The sequence below is a fragment of the Garra rufa genome, chromosome 5, assembly GCF_049309525.1.
Source record: "Garra rufa chromosome 5, GarRuf1.0, whole genome shotgun sequence".
In the NCBI taxonomy this organism is placed as follows: Eukaryota; Metazoa; Chordata; class Actinopteri; order Cypriniformes; family Cyprinidae; genus Garra; species Garra rufa.
This window is the reverse complement of record NC_133365.1, coordinates 25,378,416-25,392,649: the sequence shown is the minus strand read 5'-3', so window position 1 is coordinate 25,392,649 and position 14,234 is coordinate 25,378,416. Positions and strand designations below refer to the sequence as shown.

Below are 14,234 nucleotides of genomic sequence, written 5' to 3'. Positions count from 1 at the left end.
ACCATGTAAAAGTGAATTTTGCATCCGATGTTCCCTTTAAAATAAATGTTTGCAGTGGTATTTTGTTTAATGCAGTGGCATTCATGTATTTTTAATTGTGTCTTAAGTGTCTAAATTCTCTTTGGGCCAACTGTATGTGTTATGTGTTTAATGAGTATGAATTATCACTACATATAACCACTTTATTATTGAACTACAATTAGATGTTACAGCAGTTGCAACCTTTGTTGTCTATTCTGTTTTTTTGTTTTATAATAAATCCAAAATCTAAGTTTTTGAGTCATTTCCTAATACTTTAGTGACTTTTGAACATTCTGAAGATTGGATTGCTAATGATCACAAGGATACATGATTCACTCACCAAGCACCCAAACAGGTTCTAAAAGTTTCTGCATTTAGCTGTTGTGTAAAGGCATGGCACAACCCAGAACCCAGTTATACAACATTACTTTTACAATCCTTAAGTTGTTTTAGTTTGTCCTTTCACCTAAAAATGACCCCACAGCTTTGACTCAACAACTATAGTATGAGAAAACTCTGGTCAGGAGCTTGACCTTATAGTTCACCCAAAAATGCCATCATTTCGTCATGCTCTGGTCAGTCCAGTTTCTTTATTCTGTGGAACACAAAAGCACACATCTGCATTCTCTTCCTTTTGCCTTTCACAGCAGAAAGTTTTTAGTTTTTGAAAAAAACAAAACAATTAATGAGTAAATCATGATAGAATTTGCATTTCTGGATGAACTAATTGTGAATGAATAGAATAAAATAGAATATGAAATCAAAGAGAATCATGCACAGTCTTGTGTAAAAACAAATAGTGAACAATTTCATTTCTTGTATATGTTTTTAGTATTCTATCACAGTTTATGTTACACAAACTACAGTTTGAAGTGAGTGCAGCAAACACATTAAATGACTGAAGACAGGTACAACCAGAACAACCTGGTCCAACCCCTCCACCCAAGCTAAGTTTTTTTTGCACACGTGTGTAAAGAATAAAAGGCCTCGTTATGTTTCTGAAATTACCTATCTCAGATCAGCTCTCACAGACTTCTCAAGGGAACAGGTGAGACATTATTGTAAATATGTTTTCAGGCTGTCTTCAGTAGCATATTTAATAAAATGTATGTGTTTATGCATGTATGTAATTATTTGTATATTTGTTACTTGTCCCAGCATTTTCAAAATTGTTAAAAGGATGGCATTCTTCAAGAAGTTTCTTCAGAAAATTGATGATGATGGCAGCAAGGTAAGTATATAATATATACATGACCAATGATTTGTACATATTTAAATATGCCTCAACATCACTGCTTATATCAATAATTATTCCATGGTTTGACATTCAGTGGGTGTTCAGTAATATGTTTCATCACAGGGTTTTAAAAGTAGTTCTGAGGAGACAACATACTTTGGAACAGTCAAGACTGACCCAAACTTTAATGCCCAAAATGATGCTGCAAAATTGAAGAAAGCCATTGAGACCAAAGGTAAATACTTTGGTGTAAATACATGCTTTTTCTCATATTTTAAATTATGCATAACATTGTGTTGTGCTTTAGGGTTGAAGGAAACATCTGTAAACTTAACAGATAATGTTCTGGCAGGAAATCACATGTACTTTAATAGGTTTTCTACAGATATACTTGTGTAGCCATCAAGATAAATGCGATGTATGAAAAAAAGTGTTTCTTTTTCAGCTAAATATAATAAGTTATGCGTTTATTCAAGTGTTGTCATGTTTATTCAGACACACCCCTGCAATACCTGGAAAACTTACCTAGAATGCATTCCTAGAACTACTGTATGTCATAGTTGAAAAGCACAGAAGTCATGACACTGCATGAGAGCTAGAAAAAACTGGCTACATGACAAGGAATTATTTTGTATTTTCACAAAATAAGTGTGCTTCTCGTGTTATATGTTTCAACACCATAAGATACAAAAAATGTGTACTGTCAAGTAAAATACTAGCATTTGATGCAAATCATTCTAGTGACCATGTCTGATTAATTTAAAAGTTGCTATTTAAAAATATACAAGCAAAATGTTTTGTCCAATGTCTCAATGAATCAGCACTATATTAAATACATATCCCCCAGTACAATTATGTTGCAATCATTTGCTTACAGTTGTATTTATTATGCACCATGAGTTATAAATTACAATGTAGTTTGATCATAAAAAGCTGCTCACTTTTGTCTGTTTTCTCTCATGTAGGTGTGGATGAAGCTACTATTGTGGATGTGCTAGCAAAGAGAAGCAATGCACAAAGACAACAAATCAAAGAAGCTTATCAGCAGAGTACTGGAAAAGTAAGCATATTCACATCCAACAATGTTTGTTTGGGGCTATGTAAACCATCTACCATGTAATTGTAAGATTGGATGAATGGATAAAAATTTTTCAGAAGTTGTCCATTTAGAATTCTTAGTTATTTTTAATCGAAATATGAAGTTTGACTCAGATTTTGAAGAAAAAAAATAGAGCTGCAAGCAGACATTAGGAAGCCAAGCACATCAGTGACATCATGTACACTGAAATAAACATGGTCCATGGAAAAACAACAAGTTTATTATAGACTGTATAGTTCATGAGCTACAGTATGACTGAACTATGATTGTGCCAGGTCAAAAGCAGACGTAGCCTACCTTTATAACATTTTACCAGCAGGTGGCTCTCTTAAGTCATAAGGTCATATTATTTCGTTTCATTCTAATGCATTAAAGAAACAAATCATCTGGCAGTTCAGCAATTTTATGTTTATAGTTGTGTATTATATTATGTAATTTTATTAATTAATTTTATGGTCAGCCTCTGGCAGATGCACTGAAAAAGGCTTTGAAGTCAGATTTTGAGGAAGTGGTTCTGGCCTTGCTGATGACACCCCCTGAATATGATGCTTTTGAAATGAAAAAAGCTATGAAGGTCTGATTTTTTTTATCCTTTTTTGTTTGTTTGTGTTGTTGTTGTTGTTGTTGTATTTGGTCCCACGTTGTATTAGGTGGCCTTAAATACACTCTCAAAAATAAAGGTGCTTTAAAAAGTTCTTCACAGCGATGCCATAGCAGAACCATTTTTGATTCCACAAAGAACCATTCAGTCAAAGGTTCTTTAAAGAACCATCTCTTTCTTACCTTTTTATAATCTGAAGTTGTTAAAGGTTCTTTATGGAACCATTTAGACAAAACAGGTTCTTCTATGGCATCATGAAGCACCTTTATTTTTAAGAGTGTACTATGTACTTACATTTAAATTGATCATTTGATACAATGCACTTATTGTGTACATACATGTCTTTACATTGCACTTATATAAAAAAGGCATGTAATTACATCTGTAATTAAATTAAGAATAATACTGTTGACCCATCTCTTACACCTTTACCACCCTTAAACCTATCCATACCACCAAACCTGTCCCTAACCTTACCTGTATCCCACCTCAATAGCAGCAAAAGTGTTTTGCAATACAATATGAACAAAACAAGTACAGTGTACTTTTTTTATGCAAATACATAGTAGTTAAGCCCACCTAATATAAAGTGGGACTAATATTTTTAATAAATGTTTAATTTATTACATAACATAGGCCTATCTAATGTTTTGTTTAAAGATTAATTTAACTGATTGAAATTTAATTGCTAATCAGGGTATTGGGACAAAAGAGTCTGTCTTCCCATACCGAAATGTAATATATGTGCTTATATGAAATACCCATGTATTAAATACATGTCTTGTATATGCCATATCCATATATGATTCCTATTAGAAAATGGAACAATTTCATATATTGACATATAAGTCTACCCCATACAAAAATATATGTTTATGTATGTATAATACATGTATTGCCATATATGGAATATATATAATTATCAATATATGTGAGATATATGCATTTTTTTATTATGTTATATACAAATTAGACATATATGAAACCATATATTTCATGCATATTTAATATTTTAATATGTGATCTTTGATCTTTAAATACAGGACACATGTGAGACACTACACTCTACAAAGTTGCAGTGCATTGCACATTTCACACCTTGAGCCTTAAATGTTAAATGGTACACAAAGAAACATCTTTATTTAAACAGAATTTATTTAAATAGGAACAAAAAATGTTACTGACATGCACAATCAAACAGAAAAAAAAAAGAAACAATTACATATATAACTGATCAAAACACTGAACAGGCATAAGAAACAAAACATCAATTGTAGTGGTCCAGCTAAAGGTCTACAGGTTTGTATTCCCACAGCTTGGTTAGTTTTTGGTTTATTGCCATCCCCAGAAGGCCCCAGGTGAAGAAATGTCTGGATTCCAGCATCTGTATAAAAAAAAAAAAAGATAAAAGTTAGATTTTGATAAGATAATTACAATAAATTTTCTGAACCATATACTTAAGACTTGCAATCCAACATTGTACCAAAGTGATAAACTACTATAAGATGACAAATATACTGAATATTAAACAGTTGGTAAAGTTAAAGATTCTTTTAAAACTGCTGAATACTAATTATGTATACATGTTTGTAAGTTGTAGTTGTAAAATATTCCCAGATACCACAAGGACATGGCAGAACAACAAAGCACAGCCTGCATGCCCATTCAAATAATATGTCTCTATATACATGAAGAACTAAAATATAGTACCCCAAATGCTCAATGACAGAGTTCACAGCTAAGGTTACAATTTAATTTGCTATTTAGCATCAATTAAATAAAGTGTTGACATTCATAATACCTAATATGTGCATTGTTTTGGCCTGGAGAAAACAGGGTGGAACTATGGATTTTTGAATGACAATTTTGATTAAATCCCCTAAAATAAGGTCCGCCGTTCACACAAACTCATAATCCTTTCACATTTTATTCTATGACATAAAAAAACACCAGTTAAACCCCACTTTTGATTCGTATTTTAATTTTTAAACTCTTATGTTTCTTAAAAAAGATGGTTGCTAACATGCTGCTAAATGGGACTACAGGGCCTGTCGGAGGCATTAAACATCATCACGCCAAACAGTTTATCAATTTACTCTGTTTTGCATTGTAGTGTAATTTATAGTGCAATTAATTGTAGAATAATCAATTAATAGTTTCCCGCACCACATTTACTGCCTTTGTCACAGTGAAAGTGAAACTTTAATAATCTATAGTGCTTAAAGCCACGTTTAAGATAAATGTTTACGGCCATATGAAGCTGTTAGAAAGCAGATAGATTGAGGATTTTCTTGAAGCAAGGATAAAATAATATTTTGTGTACCTACCCTAACAACATGATAGCTAAAATGTGGTACTTCATTCACTAAAATAAGTTTAATCTTACCATTTCCAAAACCTCTACAGTTATTTATAGATTAAATGCACTAGAATTTTATTAAATAGTACACGGAGACACATATTTTGTTGATTTGATTTGTCTACATATTTAACCTTTTCTGTGTAGACGCTCCATCATTCACATCACTGCCATCCACATCTGCAGGTTCGGCCTCCATTTCTGTTTTCTGAGAATTTCGGGACTCATTACCTATTCATGGGACACAAACGAGAATAGCACAATTATCAGCAAAGATATGAACAAAATTTACTACGATAGATTAACCATATTTTTAAAACCCCATAATCACATCCTTTAGTTTAGTGTACTGTTACCTTTATGCAATATGCACATGCATGTGTTTATGCACCCACTCTAGGTATGTCACTGACATGTCAATGCACTTGGTGCAATATAACCAAGTACTGTAATTTACTATATGAATTCAAGGTGCTTTTATTTAAATAATTCCATTTTTTGCAGTTTTATAGTTCTAGTCTAGACTACATCTCAGAGATAAACATTATAATTTTCATCCGTTATTTTTGTCAGACAGCTTTAAATAATTTCCAAATGTGGCATTGCTTATCCAGTGAAAACAATGAGCTCACAGTATCTCATACAGATTGTTCATTAACCTACCCAGTAACGTTAGCTAAAATTAACTTTAATGCAAGCAAATTGCAAAACACATCAATGCAGCTGTAAACATATCATATATAAAACAATGCAAGGGAATATTTAAAAAAAACTTATCTGCTCTATATAGAGACAGAGGCTCTTGCAGACCAAAACAATCATATAACACTTAGTTTCTATGAAATATTAGCGTAGGTATAAAGCGTTGAGTAAATTAGCATAAATTACCTGCACCGCTGCCACATTCAAAGGCGTTTCATCGTTTCCTCTCAGTGATGTCGGTCTGTCTTCGTGCCCGTCTATAAAATCATTGTCGTTTATTATGTGAATGTATTGGCCCATTTGTTATCCTTCCACTTACTAAGAAAAACATCTTACCGCAGATGACTTGTATCATTGCCCAGCCATTGCTCAGACTCTGCCGTTGGCGCGGGTGAGTTTGAATTTTGGCGCATGCGCAGTAGCGGTATTGTATCGCTCATGTATTTTAATGAAATGCGTTTTAGTTCATTGATGATGACAGCACATATGGACAAACAGTTACATGAAGTGTTTTCCCCCTCAATAACTCCATAATACATTCGTTTTACTACAAGTAACTAGTACATTGGCATTTTTTGAACAGGTTATATATTCATCTGTATTTTTTCCCCAGAAAACTGAATTGAAACAATAAAGTTAAGCAAAAAAATATTTTGTTATGTGATTTACAATAAGCAGTATCTTTTAGGCATAAATGGTTAATAAACTTGCATAAATTCAATATATACATTGGTAATTTTGATATATATTGTTAACATATGGTCTTATCATATAATACAATATACAATTTTAATATATATTGTAAACATATATGGTCATAACATGCAATACCATATAAAAGTTGACCATATATATACTTTCAATATATGTTTATATACAAATTGTACTATGGGAAATTCATATATGTTATAAACATATATCTACATATATCCAGAAGATGTATATATGTGATAATAATATATTGCCCTATATTTAACATATATGAGAGTAGCACTTCTGATATAGGGACATATATGTCATATATTACATTTCGGTATGGGTTAAGCGAAATTCTAGGGACCAGATCAAACAAGGAGATCAACGCGATGAAAACTGCTTTCAAAGAAGGTAACATCACAGATCCAAATACATGCATGTACTTTATGAAGGCAGATGTGTGTAGCTGCTAACCTCTTTCTGTTTTGTTAAGTCTATGGAGAGTTGCTGGAGGAAAAAATTAAAGGTGAAGTTAGTGGAGATATCGAGACTACACTGCTTGCCCTTTGCAAGGTACAGAAATGGCACTGTTTAGTGCAGTGGTTTTCAACTCTGGCCTGCGAGATCTATTTTCCTGCAGAGTTCAGCTCCGTCCCTAATCAAAGACACCAGAACAAGTTCATTAAGGTCTTTAGGATCACTAGAAAGGCACACTCTTAAACATAAAGGTGCTTTAAAGGGTTCTTCATACAATGCCATAGAAGAAACATTTTTGGTTCCAAAAAAGAACCATTCAGTCAAAATTCTTTAAAGAACCATCTCTTTCTTACCTTTTTATGATCTGAAGAACTTTCTTTTGCCACAAAGAACCTTTTGTGAAACAGAAAGGTTCTTCAGATTTTTATGGAACCATTTAGACAAAAAAAGGTTATTCTATGGCATCAGGAAGCACTTTTATTTTTAAGAGTGCAGGTGAGTTTGAACAAGGTTGGAGTTAAACTCTGCAGGAAAATTATGGAGCTCATATTATGACAATACTTTTTGAATTGTACAAATTTGAATTATTGACAAATGTCATTTAACAAAACTGAATATTAGCTATATGGCATTTAACATAGTTCTGAATTCGATTTTTTAAACTTGAATATTGAACATTTGAAATTGAACACAACTGAATTTTCAAATCGCAGATTTTCTAATAGGCGTGTTTTTAAACAGAAGATTTTGGTTCTGATTTCTAAGACTTCAAATATTCCGTTTTTAAAAATTACAACTTCAGGTTTTCAAGATAAAAAAAATTCGGAACATCAAATTCAGTGTTCAAAATTCAAAGCGCAGAAATTCCGGATCGTACAGAAAGTAGGTCAGAGGTTATGCACAGGGCAGAGTAGATGATCTACGAAAAGTCGAACGAAGCATTTACTGTGACTGAGAAGGGACATGTTTAATTTAACTTAGACTAGTTTTGCCGGGGTCACAACATATTAACTCGTGGGAGTATGATACGTGTGGCCACAAGATCATTTTGTGGAGATAATGACATGCAGGAATTACCGCGCGGCTGCTGCCTTCTCTTGTAGTGGAAGCGTTTTGTGCAATTGAGGCGGTGTTCACGACGCGGTCTCGGTGCGGACACTGCTGCTCACAAAAAGATTTTTAAAAATGATCTTTGGCTGCCCCTGCTTCTGTGAAGCGCCGTGTTTGTGGAAGCGGCAAGATTTTGGGTGCAGGAGCACCACTTGCGCTTCGCCTCCGTGCCGCTCCCATTGAAAATGAAGACACTCGCGACTGCCGCGTCCCGTGTGAAAAGGCCTGAAGTGATTTGTGCTGTTTTGGGAAAGATATTGCTATTGTTGCAAACAACAAGGTCACATTTGATTTCATAAAAAATAAACAAAACATAACAGAAATGTATTATATGTGTTCCCACGAGTTAATATGTTGTGACCACGGCAAAACTAGTCTAAGTTAATTAAACATGTCCCCTCTCGGTCACAGTAAATGCTTCGTTCGACTTTTCGTAGATCATCTACTCTGCCCTGTGCATAACCTCTGACCTACTTTCTGTACGATCTGAATTTCTGCGCTTTGAATTTTGAACACTGAATTTGATGTTCCGAATTTTTTTTATCTTGAAAACCTGAAGTTGTAATTTTTAAAAACTGAATATTTGAAGTCTTAGAAATCAGAACCAAAATCTGCTGTTTAAAAACACGTCTATTAGAAAATCTGCGATTTGAAAATTCAGTTGTGTTCAATTTCAAATGTTCAATATTCAAGTTAAAAAAAAAATCGAATTCAGAACTATGTTAAATGCCATATAATATTCAGTTTTGTTAAATGACACTTGTCAATAATTCAAATTTGTACAATTCAAATTCAAAAAGTATTGTCATAATATGAGCTCCATAGAAAATGGATCTCGTGGGACAGAGTTGAAAACCTTATTTTTGCTACACCAAAAAACTTTATTATGTGTACTGATTATATATCTCATAACATCAGGCTACCAGGAGTGAAGATTACAATATTGATGATGGGCTTGCAAAGAGTGATGCAAAGGTACTGTGGCAGATTCCACTTTAACACTGTAACAACTCACACTAACAAATGAGATGATTTATCTGAGTCTAAATCATTTTGCAGTAACCTGTTCTGAATTTGAATTGGCATCTGGTAGTATCCTATTCATTTTCTCAATTGACTATAGTGTATGTTTCCGTAGAAGTATCAGTGTTATTTGAGATAAACAACATCAAACAATACAACAGTATGATTATGAGTGTGATAATGCTTTTATACAACATTTATACAAGTTAATATTGAGTAACTTACATTTAGACCATATAGCCAGTTTTGTTTAGAAGTGCACTACTGCCATCTGTGACTAAAACATAAAATTGCAAGATATTGATGCTTGCATTTCTTGTTTTACATCAGTTGTGCTTCATATGTATGTGTTTCGTAGAGCCACAATTACATTTCTACAGTAAACTGAAACAGATTTAATTGTTATTGGTGCTAATTTATTAAGCCTTAAGTAGAGTTAATGGATGTAAGGTGGAGTGACTCGGCGGTTGTTGAGATGTGGATGTGGGTAGTGAGGATTATCTGGTTAAACAAGTGCTTTATACATTACAATAATGTTCTTAGCTGTCGTTACTATTGTAGAATCTGGCTATTGTGGTTAACTGATAGACTCACTAAGATGACAAAGAGTACTCTTTTGCCAGGTTAAACTGAAGGTGGAGATGTCTGAGAGGAAGGTTATAGATAAAAACTAACCTTTCCAGTCTTCAAGAAGGTTACTACATGTAGCAGTGAAAGATGAAGCAATGTACAATGTACAATGTACATTGAATGGCTTTTTTTCTGAGGGAAATATGACCTTATGTGATTAATTGTTCAAAAGCTGTTTTACTGACATCTTTTTGCATTTGAAACACAGACTGAGCGATAACATGACACATACTTCATTTGAGAAAGTTGTTCTGTTTTTTACAAATGCAAAATGATGTATGGTACGGTTTCATCTAATAATCCCAGATCACATGTAATATTTTACTCCATAATTACATATTGCCTGTCAGCAGTATGGTAGCCTACACCAATCTTAACAATTGCTACAGTTCACGTCTCCAGTAATTATTAATTTAGAGACACAAATCCTAAAAATTAATCATGTCTGAACAAATCATGAATTTTCACTTTACACCTACCTTTGATTAGGTGTAAGATTAAGTCTTAAACACAGCACTACGCCTAGCAACAGGTATCAATACCACACATGACTGAAAACACATTTTACGTCCAGCCCCTGGTGACATACCGTACCATTCCTAAGGCAGCAGACAGGTCTAAAAATATGAACAGTGCCGTCTTTGAGACAGGACAAACAACAACATGTCTAGCTCTTTGGTGAAGTTGCTCAGTTCACCTAAAGTACATAGTGTGCGCTGCTTTGTTGGTCTTCTTATTCAGTGAATAGGTCTTCACACAGTCAGGATTCACAACAGGGTTGATGCATACTATAAAATGGAACATAGAAGTTTATAATAACCCAACTGTGTGTATGGTCATGTAAATGCCATGTACTGTAAATGCGCTCACTGTCTCTGCTTTATACAGGCTTTGTTTGAGGCAGGAGAGAATCGGGTTGGTACTGTTTGCTCTGTCCTGATTGATGTCCTCACATCCAGGAGTGAAGCTCAGTTGAGCAAAAGTAAGTGGAGGAACATATAACAGAATACAAATGTTACATATCTGATTATTCTTCAGAGATAGTTGACTTTATGTTTTTAGGCACTAATAGTGTTATTTATAATGTGTTCGCAGTTTTCCAGTATTACGGCAAATACAGCAAGGAGGGTGTGGCCAAAGCACTGGAGAGTGAGTTGCATGGAGATCTTGAAGACTGTCTGATGACCCTGGGTAAGGAAACAAGGCTTCATTTTAGTCTGCATGTATCTATGTGGGTGTGTGCGAGAGATTCTAGACATGCTAAATGCTTCAGTGATCGAAAGACTATTCAAAGCAAAGCTTTAAGGAAGCTTGTTTTTCCAGCTCTGCATGTTGAGGGTGGGTCCAGACAGCATTATCACACGTATATTTATCTCACAAAGATAGGTACAAAGATACAGTAGCAACTAAATCAAGCAGTATGCAGTATGTTTGTGTGCGCGTAACAGCTTTTTGCAGACATACAAACCAACTAACATTCTTATTTTTCATGTTTAGTGAAGTCTGCTTGGAACAAACCTGCCTACTTTGCAGAAAAACTCCAACTGGCTATGAAGGTAAAGTTGCAAAGGAATTCATGGAATGTATTTCAGTACGCCCATGTGGTTGTGCACTGTGAGTGCTGCATATGTTTTTCAAATTTTAGTCTTTATTTATTTCTAGGGGTTAGGAACCAATACTGACACACTGACTAGAATCATTGTGAGTCGTTCCGAAATAGACCTGCTGAAAATCATTCAAGAATATAAAAGGATGTATGGCAAAACCCTTCAGGAGGCCATTCTGGTGAGTCTCCACCATGAAAAGCTCTAACCAACTATCTTGAAGCTAACATGACATAAATGACCACATTTACTTCACGTCCATAATGGAATGAAATGATCACTTTTCAATAACCAGTCACTTCCCAATAAATTCAAATAAGTCAAATTTGCTTCTACATAATTACCTTTTCTGGCTTTACAGAAGGAAACAGGTGGAGATTATGAGAAGATTCTGCTGGCTCTCTGTGGGACTCAATAATCATCTCTTACATGTTTGAATTATTTGAAAATCATCTGCAGATTTATTAGATGGTTATATTAACTACCAATGTCAGCACAATTCAATTCCCCATAGTTGTCTTATGAAAATGTTTAATTTCAATATGAAAAAATGTCTGTCATTATGCACATGCTGCATGCAACATGTAAAAGTTATTGTCAGTATAATACAACTTGGCATATTGTCATAGTAATTCAAGTGTTTATTACAGTTAAATGCCAACTGTATATTTATTATTGTAATAAAACACTTTGTAATTCATGACAATATTTTACATTGTGGCATATTGTTTTTTAGCATGTGACAGTATGTAAGAACTCAGGGCAGGAGCACTGGCTTGACCTTATCTGTGTGTCTGTTCTCATAATCAAAGAGACAAATTCCACAACTAATAAAATCTTTAAAACTGTAGTTTAAATCGTCATATGCAATATCTAGTATAATATAATTTTGTTCTGTACAATATAATTTTATATGTATGTTCGGTTACACTTTAGTTTGGGGATCTGTTATCAATATTAACAAACAATTAACTATGACTTTTACCTTAATAAACTCTAAATTTGCTGCTTATTAATAGTTATTAAGGTATCTTAGGTAAGGTTAAGTTTGGGTACAGTGAGGAAAATAATTATTTGATCCCCTGCTGATTTTGTACGTTTGCCCACTGACAAAGAAATGATCAGTCTATAATTTCTATTTCTATTCTAATTTCTATAATTTCAAAAAAGTTATAAATTAATTTGCATTTTAATTAGCGAAATAGGTATTTGATCCCCTATCAAACAGCAAGATTTCTTGCTCCCAGGTGTCTTTTATACAGGCAACTGGCTGAGATTAGGAGCACTCTCTTAAAGGGTTTGTTACCTGCATAAAAGACACCTGTCCACAGAAGCAATCAGTCAATCAGATTCCAAACTCTCCCGCATGGCCAACACCAAAGAACTGTCCAAGGATGTCAGGGACAAGATTGTAAACCTACACAAGACTGGAATGGGCTACAAGACCATCGCCAAGCAGCTTTGTGAGAAGGTGACAACAACTGGTGTGATTATTCACAAAAATAAAGAAACACAAAATAACTGTCAATCTCTCTCAGTCTAAAGGCTCATGCAAGATCTCACCTCGTGGAGTTTGAATTGATCATGTCACCAAGAAAACAATTGGTAACACACTATACCGTGAAGGACTAAAATCCTGCAGCACACTCAAGGTCTCCCTGCTCAAAAAAGCATATGTACAAGCCTGTCTGAAGTTTGTCAATGAACATCTGAATGATTCAGAGGAGAACTGGGTGAAAGTGTTGTGGTCAGATGAGACCAAAATCGAGCTCTTTGCCATCAACTCAACTCACCGTGTTTGGAGGAGGAGGAATGCTGCCTATGACCCCAAAAACACCATCCCCACCGTCAAACATAGAGGTGGAAACATTATGCTTTGGGGGTGTTTTTCTGCTAAGGGGACAGGACAACTGCACCGCGTCAAAGGGACGATGAATGGGGCCATGTACCATCAAATCTTCCTGGAGTATCCTAACCAGTTTCCTGACCTTAATCACATAGAAAATCTGGAGAGAGCTGAAGGTTTGAGTTGCCAAACGTCAGCCTCGAAACCTTAATGACTTGGAGAGGATCTGCAATGAAGAGTGGGACAAAATCCCTCCTAAAATTTGTGCAAACATGGTGGCCAACTGCAAGGAACATCTGACCCCTTTGATTGCCAACAAGGGTTTTGCCACCAAGTACTAAGTCATGTTTTGTGAAGGGGTCAAATACTTGTTTCACTCATTAAAATGCAAATCAATTTATAACATCTTAAAAAAAATTCTGGATTTTTTTGTTGTTGTTATTCTGTCTCTCACTGTTCAGAAAATCCTACCATTAAAATACTAGAGTGGTTATTTCTTAGTCAGTGGGCATACTTACAAAATCTAAAAAAAAAAATGTCCTCACTGTATGGTGAAGGATTAAGGGATCTAAAATATGGTTGTGAAGAATGTGGCAATTATATGTGCTTTATAAGTACTAATCAACAGCCAATATGCATGCTAATAAGCAACTAGTTAATAGTGAGAATTGGTCCCTAAACTAAAGTGTTGCTAGAAGTTCCCTAACAAAAATTCACCCTGGTTTTATTATAGTAAAAGTGTAGTAACCATGGTGAATGTATAACTATGGTTAGTGTAGCAAACTATGGTTAATTTGTGGTTAACTATACTGACCGTGTTTTTTTTTTT

General features: G+C 34.4%; 1 protein-coding gene across 1 annotated transcript; it reads left to right on the top strand.

The window, feature by feature from the left end:
- Window positions 1-1,182: 1,182 nt before the first annotated feature.
- Window positions 1,183-12,416, top strand: LOC141334538 (annexin A1-like). The gene is made up of 13 exons (XM_073839646.1): window positions 1,183-1,252; window positions 1,382-1,493; window positions 2,224-2,318; window positions 2,818-2,931; window positions 3,655-3,677; window positions 7,059-7,126; window positions 7,209-7,288; window positions 9,221-9,277; window positions 10,844-10,937; window positions 11,051-11,146; window positions 11,453-11,511; window positions 11,618-11,740; window positions 11,921-12,416. The coding sequence occupies exons 1-13, from the start codon at window positions 1,202-1,204 to the stop codon at window positions 11,975-11,977; spliced, it is 1,029 nt and encodes a 342-aa protein (XP_073695747.1). The 5' UTR covers window positions 1,183-1,201; the 3' UTR covers window positions 11,978-12,416.
- Window positions 12,417-14,234: the final 1,818 nt, after the last annotated feature.

Bases quoted from the DNA above. Each gene is read 5' to 3' on its own strand.
- LOC141334538 (XM_073839646.1), top strand. From the start codon at position 1,202: ATGGCATTCTTCAAGAAGTTTCTTCAGAAAATTGATGATGATGGCAGC. The intron at 7,289-9,220 runs GTACAGAAATGG...TCATAACATCAG, and splicing joins CACTGCTTGCCCTTTGCAAG to GCTACCAGGAGTGAAGATTA. The intron at 10,938-11,050 runs GTAAGTGGAGGA...ATGTGTTCGCAG, and splicing joins TGAAGCTCAGTTGAGCAAAA to TTTTCCAGTATTACGGCAAA.